This window comes from Nicotiana tabacum, chromosome 3 (genome assembly GCF_000715075.1).
Source record: "Nicotiana tabacum cultivar K326 chromosome 3, ASM71507v2, whole genome shotgun sequence".
Lineage (NCBI taxonomy): Eukaryota > Viridiplantae > Streptophyta > Magnoliopsida > Solanales > Solanaceae > Nicotiana > Nicotiana tabacum.
In genome coordinates, this window is record NC_134082.1 from 52,651,849 (window position 1) to 52,659,818 (window position 7,970).

The following is a 7,970-nucleotide window of genomic DNA, read 5'->3' on the forward strand; positions in this document are numbered from 1 at the left end:
CGCTAAATCAAGAGGAATTGCTCATACATATTTCACAAGGTCAAAGGGAAGTGTCGAAATGTCTTCAGAAATTCCTCTGCCAACGATTCCTATTTTGGAGGAAAGTTCAATCTCAGTCATCCCAACCTCTGAGTCAGCAACTGTCGAGGAAAATAGGATTCTGCGTCTCCGCATGATGGAAATGTGGGACGCCTGGGCCAATGGAAAAGAGCCACCAAGTGCGATCCCTGGATTCCCTAAGCTTTTTCCTAGGGCAAGTGGGACCTCCAACATCCCCACAAGTTATCCAAATACCCCACTGGGATTTCCTACCATCTCAACCTACTTTACTGGAACACCTTCTGAGTCTCGCCCCCAGGTGTTAGCTGCCGGAGCGGTTTCAAACATATTCACTGCTCCACCTTGTTCATCCACGGCACAACCTATCGTACCCATGCCTAACTTCGATTCATGATCCTTCACATTTCAAGCACCACCTCTTCCATTGGAACCTAGTCAGTTCACTACCAACGTTTACCCTCAGCCGTCTCAGTACGAGTTTATCGCAGGACAGGAGAAAGCCGAGAAAACGCCTGAACAAGAGGAAATGACCAAAAAAATGAGAAGCATGGAGCAAACTCTCAAAAATATACAGGGTCTGAGCGGGCAAAAAAGCGTATCTTACGCTGACCTGTGCATGTTCCCACACGTACATCTGCCCTTGGGTTTCAAAACCCTAAAGTTTGAGAAATATGACGGGCATGGGGACCCCATAGCCCACCTCAAAAGGTACTGCAACCAGTTGCGGGGAGCGGGCGGAAAAGAAGAACTTCTTATGGCTTACTTTGGAGAAACTTTGACTGGCATTGCTTCTGAATGGTATACGGATCAGGAAGTATCTCGTTGGCACATTTGGGACGACTTGGCTAGGGATTTTGTCAGGCAGTTTCAATATAACATCGACATTGCCCCCGACAGGAATTCATTGTCAAATCTAAAGAAGAAGCCTTCGGAGAGCATCCGAGAATATGCTGTCAAATGGCGCGAACAAGCAGCCAGAGTCAAACCTCCCATGGATGAAACAGAAATGGTCAGCATTTTCCTTCAAGCTCAAGAGGCTGATTATTATCAAAACATGATGTCTGCAATGGGAAAGCCGTTTGCTGAAGCCATCAAAATCGGTGAAATGGTGGAAAATGGTTTAAAAACAGGACGAATCTTGAGTCAGTCTACTATAAGGGCCACCTCCCAAGCAATCCAAGGCGGGTCTGGAGGAGGAGCAAACCGAAAGAAGAAGGAAGAAGCAACAATGACAACTTCGAGTGTAAGAAAACCCCATCCGTCCAGATTTCATTTCTCTGAAAGACCCCCGCAACACTACTACCCCCATCAAGATGCGGCCTATGCTATGAACCTTCACCCCTACACAGTAATGAATGCACAACCATATATTAGGCCACAACAACAATTTCACCAAAAACGAGCTCAATTTCCAAGAAATCAACCTCCTCACCAAGCTCAGTATAATCCCCGACCTCCACAAAATAATCTCCCCTACAACGCCCGCACTCGAGAGCCGCCCAGGAAAATGGACTTCACACCTATTGGTGAATCATATTCCAACCTTTTCCCCAAATTGGTCCAAATGGGTTTGTTACAACCCGTACCCCCAAATAGGCAAAACCCAGAGTCACCCTCTTACCAACCTGGTGCCCGATGTGCCTATCATTCTGGAGTGGAAGGACATGATACTGAGAGCTGTTGGACTTTGAAAAGGGTTGTTGAAAACCTTATAGAACAAAGGCGAATAGTGTTAAAGGACGAAGACATTCCTAATGTGACCAACAATCCGTTACCGGCTCACAATAATGGACCAATTATTGGGATGATCTGCGAAGATAAAGAGTTTGATCCTGTCTTGAAAGCCATCATTGCAATCGCCGACATTGAGAAAGAGCCCAAGATGTATGCAAAGCAAGAAAAGGTGGAAAAAAAGAATAAAAACCCTCCTCAAAACAAAGAAAAAGCAGTGGAAACAAAAATTGAGGTAGTACCCTCGAAAGATACTGTCCTTTATGTACCCCGAGGTTCGAAGAAAGGACAAGTGACATTGAGCCCTCCAAGAAGGTTTGAGCTGAACAAAGGATCTAAGATGTATATGCCCAAAGGGACCTATGCGAAACGGGGGCCAATAATTTCACCAAGGCTGAATGAGCCCGTGATTATTGGACGCTCGCCGCAGAGGCCCATGACAGATCCTACTACCGTCCCATGGAATTATAACAAGATGGTAGTAACTTACAAAGGAAAAGAAATCCTGGAAGAAGTGAATGAAACTAACCCAACTGAGAAATACTTCAACCTGGAGGAGTTGAATGATTCTATAAAGAAGCGTTTCCCACTCAAGAAACCGGTTAGCGCCGAGGAAGCGGAAGAGTTTTGGTCAGGTCTCGTTGTGGTCTCTATTGATGAATTCAACTGAGCATCAAAAAGTGTTGATCAAGACCCTCAACGAAGCTTACGTCCCAATTGAAACTACCGTGGAACAGCTAGAAAGGATGGCAGAAAGATTTTTCATGATCAATCAAATTTCCTTCAGCAAAAATGATCTGCCCCCGGAAGGGGCCGCTCACAACAAGGCCCTCCACCTAACAGTTAAATGTGAAGGGTACTATGTGAAGAGGGCCATGCTGGATGGCGGGTACGGAGTGGATATCTGTCCCCTTTCGACTCTGCAAAGAATGGAGATCGAAACAGGGAGAATCAGGCCCAACAGCGTATGTGTCCGTGCCTTTGACGGCATCAAAAGGGACACCCTAGGTGAGATCGATTTGATTTTGACTATTGGACCTGTGGATTTTGAGGTGACCTTTCAGGTCCTAGATATGGATACTTCTTACAATTTCCTTCTAGGAAGGCCCTGGATTCATGCGACGGAAGCCATACCTTCTACTCTCCACCAGATGGTAAAATTTGTACATGAAAATCAAGAGATTATAGTCCACGGAGAGGATGAGCATTCAATTTAGCGAGACCCGTCGGTTCCATGCCTCGAAGCTAAGGAGGGTAGTGAACACATAGTCTATCAAGTTTTCGAGGTTGTGGTCGCAGACCAATGCGAAGAAGGAAGCCCCTACCCTCAACCTTTTCTCTCAAAAGCGTCAGTTATGGTTGCCAAGGAAATGATCAGGCATGGTTATAAACTGGGAAAGGGACTCGGGGCATCATTGCAAGGTATCACCGAACCTATCACATTACCTGCCGCCGAAAAGTTCTTCGGTATTGGTTTTTACGCCGAAAAAGCTGACGTGATGTGGGCAAACCAACGGAAGAGCAATGGTTGGGTATTATCTCAGCCAATTCCCCATCTTTACAGAACATTCGTCAAACCCAAGTACAATGAAGAAAGAGAGGATAAGACCTTCACGACCGAGGAAATTGAAGAAATCTGTGAGGTTATGAGGCAAATGCTGTACGAAACCCATATGGTTCAGCCAGGAGAAGGCTCGAGCACCGCTGAGGTGCTTTACATGGGGCCCAATGCCAAATTGCAAAACTGGAAGGCTACTCCGTTTCCGATCAAGCGGGAATCCTGGTAGACCAGTCTTGCCACCTTTTCTGCATCACGAGTTATTTTGGGGTGTAACTCGAATGATTTCCTTTTAGTTTCCTGTCTTTAAATTCTGATGTAAACCCTATTATCTTCAAAATTCAATGAAATGAAATAAATATTTTATCTTTTATCTTATTTATTCTCTCTGATTTTTTTTTTATTTTTCTGTTTTATTTCTTTCAGTTCTAATAATGCGGCTTTAAATAACATGACATGCTTGCGAACTTCATGCCCGGATCCGAACATACGGTCTAACTGCGAAATAATGAACCAAGAAATGGAATACGACGAAGAGGAGGCTTTTAAGGAAATAAATCGAGAATTGGAACACTTTCAGAACAAACCTAAGCCGAATCTGAATGACACCGAACCAGTTAATTTGGGAACTCCTGAGGAAATCCGAGAGACCAAAATAAGCATTCACACGGACGAGAAAACGCGAGACGCGATAGTTCAACTCCTTGTTGAATTTAAAGATGTGTTTGCTTGGTCATATGATGACATGCCAGTATTAAGCGTTGATCTAGTGGTGCATAAATTGCCAATTCACCCTGATTGTCCTCCAGTTCAACAAAAGCAAAGAAAGTTCAAAACTGATGTCAGTGACAAGATTAAAGAACAAATCACCAAGCAGCTGAAAACGGGAGTAATTCGGGTAATCCAGTATACCACGTGGTTAGCGAATGTAGTTCCAGTGCCGAAAAAAGATGGGAAGACTCGGGTCTGTGTGGATTATCAAGATTTGAACAGAGCGAGTCCCAAAGACAATTTCCCATTGCCCAACATCCACATCCTTGTTGATAATTGCGCCAAACATGAGATCCAGTCTTTCGTAGATTGTTATGCTGGATATCATCAGGTGTTGATGGATGAAGAAGACGCTGAGAAGACTGCATTCACTACACCATGGGGCACTTACTGTTGCCGGGTTATGCCATTCGGTCTGAAGAATGCTGGGGCAACTTACATGAGAGCCATGACTGCCATTTTTCATGACATGATGCATCAAGAAATAGAGGTGTATGTGGATGATGTGATAATCAAGTCCAGGACTTGAGACAATCATATCCAAGACTTGAGGAAATTCTTCGAGAGACTGAGAAAGTACGACTTGAAGCTGAACCCGGCCAAATGCGCCTTCGGAGTCCCATCAGGCAAGCTTTTGGGTTTCATAGTAAGCAGGAGAGCTATAGAGTTAGATCCAACAAAGATTAAATCTATTAGAGATCTACCTCCCCCAAGAACGAAGAAAGACGTGATGAGTCTGTTGGGCTGGCTAAACTATATCAGTCGATTCATTGCCCAGCTAACTAGCACGTGTGAGCCCATATTTAAGCTATTAAGGAAGGATGCAGTGATCAAATGGACGGCTGAATGTCAAGAAGCTTTTGACAAGATCAAAGAATATCTTTTAAATCCCCCAGTTTTGGTCCCGCCAGAGCCAGAGAGACCCCTGTTCTTGTATCTGACAGTCTTGGAAAATTCTTTCGATTGCGTCCTCGGGCAACATGACATAATCGGTAAGAAGGAACAGGCGATCTACTACTTGAGAAGGAAATTTACCGGCTACGAGGCCAAGTACACTATGCAGGAAAGAACGTGTTGTGCTTTAACGTGGGTTGCTCAAAAATTGAGACATTATCTTCAAACTCACACTACTTACCTCATAAGCAGGTTGGATCCTTTGAAGTATATATTTCAGAAACCAATGCCTACTGGAAGACTGGCCAAGTGGCAAATCTTGCTTACTGAATTTGACATAGTCTATGTCACCCGTACGGCAATGAAAGCCCAGGCATTAGCAGATCATTTGGCCGAAAATCCGGTTGATGAGGAATACCAGCCATTGAGTACTTATTTTCCAGATGAAGAAATAAATACCATAGAAGTGGTCTCGGAAAATGCTCACATTTGGAAGATGTTCTTTGATGGGGCCGTAAATGCCAAAGGTGTAGGAATAAGGGCAATCTTGATCTCACCTGCTGGTCAACATTATCCGGCTACAGCTAGGCTTCGTTTCTTTTGCACGAACAATACAACTGAATATGAAGCCTGCATCATCGGCATGAATATGGCGATTGATCAAGATGTTGGGGATTTGTTGATTATGGGGGATTCTGATTTGATTATCCGGCAAGCCCAGGGTGAATGGGAAACTCGAGATGTCAAGCTTATTCCTTACCGGCAGCACGTAGAGGATCTCAGCAAGCGGTTCAGATCAGTAGAGTTCAGGTATATCCCGCGATGTCACAATGAATTAGCCGATGCACTTTCCACTTTAGCTTCAATGTTACCTTATCCAGGCAACGCCCACATCGATACCTTGGAAATCCAAATCAGGGAAAGACATGGTTACTGCAACGCCATCGAGGCAGGACCAAGTATCCAGCCATGGTACCAGGATGTTAAGAGGTTCTTGAAAACACAAGAATACCCTGAACATGCTACTGGAGATCAGAAGAGAACTATTAGGCGGCATGCAAGTGGATTCTTTTTGAGCGGTGAGATATTGTATAAAAGAACCCCTGATCTCAACTTATTAAGATGTGTTGACGCCGAAGAAGCAGGCAGGATCATGCATGAAGTACATGCAGGGGTGTGTGGACCTCATATGAACGGGTACGTTTTGGCAAAGAAAATCTTGCGGGCCGGATATTATTGGATGACCATGGAAAAGGATTGTTTCAGCTTCGTTCGAAAGTATCATCAATGTCAGGTGCATGGAGATCTCATTCACGCACCTCCCACAGAACTGCATCTCATGTCTGCACCTTGGCCATTTGTTGCCTGGGGTATGGATGTCATTGGTCCGATTGAGCCCAAAGCTTCAAATGGACACAGATTCATATTGGTCGCTATCGACTACTTCACAAAATGGGTCGAGGCTGTCACTCTCAAATTAGTCACTAAGAAAGCCGTGGTGGATTTCATACATTCAAATCTTATCTGTCGTTTCGGTATTCCTGCAACTATAATCACAGATAATGCAGCAAACCTGAATAGTCATTTGATGGAGGATGTGTGTGAACAATTCAAAATAACGCATAGGAATTCCACTCCTTATCGGCCCAAAGCCAACGGCGCTGTTGAAGCAGCGAACAAAAACATCAAAAAGATTTTGAGGAAGACAACCCAGAATTCCAGACAATGGCATGAGCAGTTACCTTTCGCCCTGCTTGGATATCGCACTACAGTACGCACCTCAGTAGGGGCAACCCCATACTTGTTGGTTTACGGGACCGAGGCTGTAATACCGGCAGAGGTAGAAATCCCTTCTCTCCGGATCATTGTTGAAGCTGAAATTGAAGACAGTGAGTGGGTCAAAACCCGTTTGGAACAGTTAACGCTGATCGATGAAAATCGAATGGCTACGGTTTGTCATGGGCAATTGTACCAACAAAGAATGGCTCGTGCTTACAACAAGAAAGTGCGACCCAGGAATTTTGAAGTAGGTCAACTGGTATTAAGGCGCATTCTTCCACATCACCAGGAAGCGAAAGGAAAATTTGATCCTAATTGGAAAGGTCCATACATCATCAGGAAGATATTGCCCACGGGAGCATTATATCTAGGTGATATTAAAGGAAAAGATCCCGACACAGCCATGAATGCAGATGCAGTAAAAAGATACTATGTTTGAACTTGCTCTGACGATGTTTTTGCACATTTGAGAGGACGAAGGCTTTCATTCCCGCTACCCAAACACTCAAATCCTTTGCTAACCCTTTGAGCCATTTACCTTTCTTTCATTACCCTCTTTGGAACCCGGAAATGAAGTTCTAAAAAAAAAACAAAATTTCTTGAACTACGTTTGACTTGATTCCGAAAGGATACGTAGGCAACCTCTCTATGGGGTTCAGTCACACCAAAACCAAAATATAATTCTCCCCAAAAAAGTTAAACTGGGCAGACGTTATAATAATTCGGCGATAATCCCGCCTGGACGGTTCCAAAGTTGTAATTCGATCCAAGTTCTTTTGACCCCAAACATGTTACAAGTCCTTCTGATCAATCGGCAAAAGTTTCTTCAAAATCAAAAAGGTGCAGTTGCTCAGATCTGACACAGTCAGGATGAGAGAATCAAAATGAGAGAGTCTTATTGGTGAAAACCTATGGGCACCATAAGGCGATGGCGAGTAGAGAAATCAAAATGAGAGAGTCTTGTCAGTGAAAACTCATGACGAGCACTATAAGGCGACGGTGAGAAAAGAAATGAAAGAGGTCGGCTAGCGAAAACTCACAAAGAGCGCTGTCGGCCGAAAGAGGATTTCACCATAGAAGGTTCTGGCAAGGTTCCCTGGTTTGGAAATATAGATTCGTTTGGTTCGTGAGAAAATGTAGGTTCGTGAGAGTCGGGCATCCAGTCCAAAAAGCAGGT

At 44.3% G+C, this 7,970-nt stretch overlaps 1 protein-coding gene across 1 annotated transcript; it reads left to right on the forward strand.

Moving 5' to 3' along the window:
• Positions 1–2,537: 2,537 nt before the first annotated feature.
• LOC142176327 (uncharacterized) lies at positions 2,538–3,008 on the forward strand. Its single transcript, XM_075243487.1, has 2 exons — positions 2,538–2,756; positions 2,856–3,008. The coding sequence occupies exons 1-2, from the start codon at positions 2,538–2,540 to the stop codon at positions 3,006–3,008; spliced, it is 372 nt and encodes a 123-aa protein (XP_075099588.1).
• Positions 3,009–7,970: the final 4,962 nt, after the last annotated feature.

Excerpts from the sequence above, each read along its gene's own strand:
- LOC142176327 (XM_075243487.1), top strand. The coding sequence starts at position 2,538 with ATGGCAGAAAGATTTTTCATGATCAATCAAATTTCCTTCAGCAAAAAT. Across the intron at positions 2,757-2,855 it reads GGAGAATCAGGCCCAACAGC|GTCCTAGATATGGATACTTC; the intron begins GTATGTGTCCGT and ends GTGACCTTTCAG.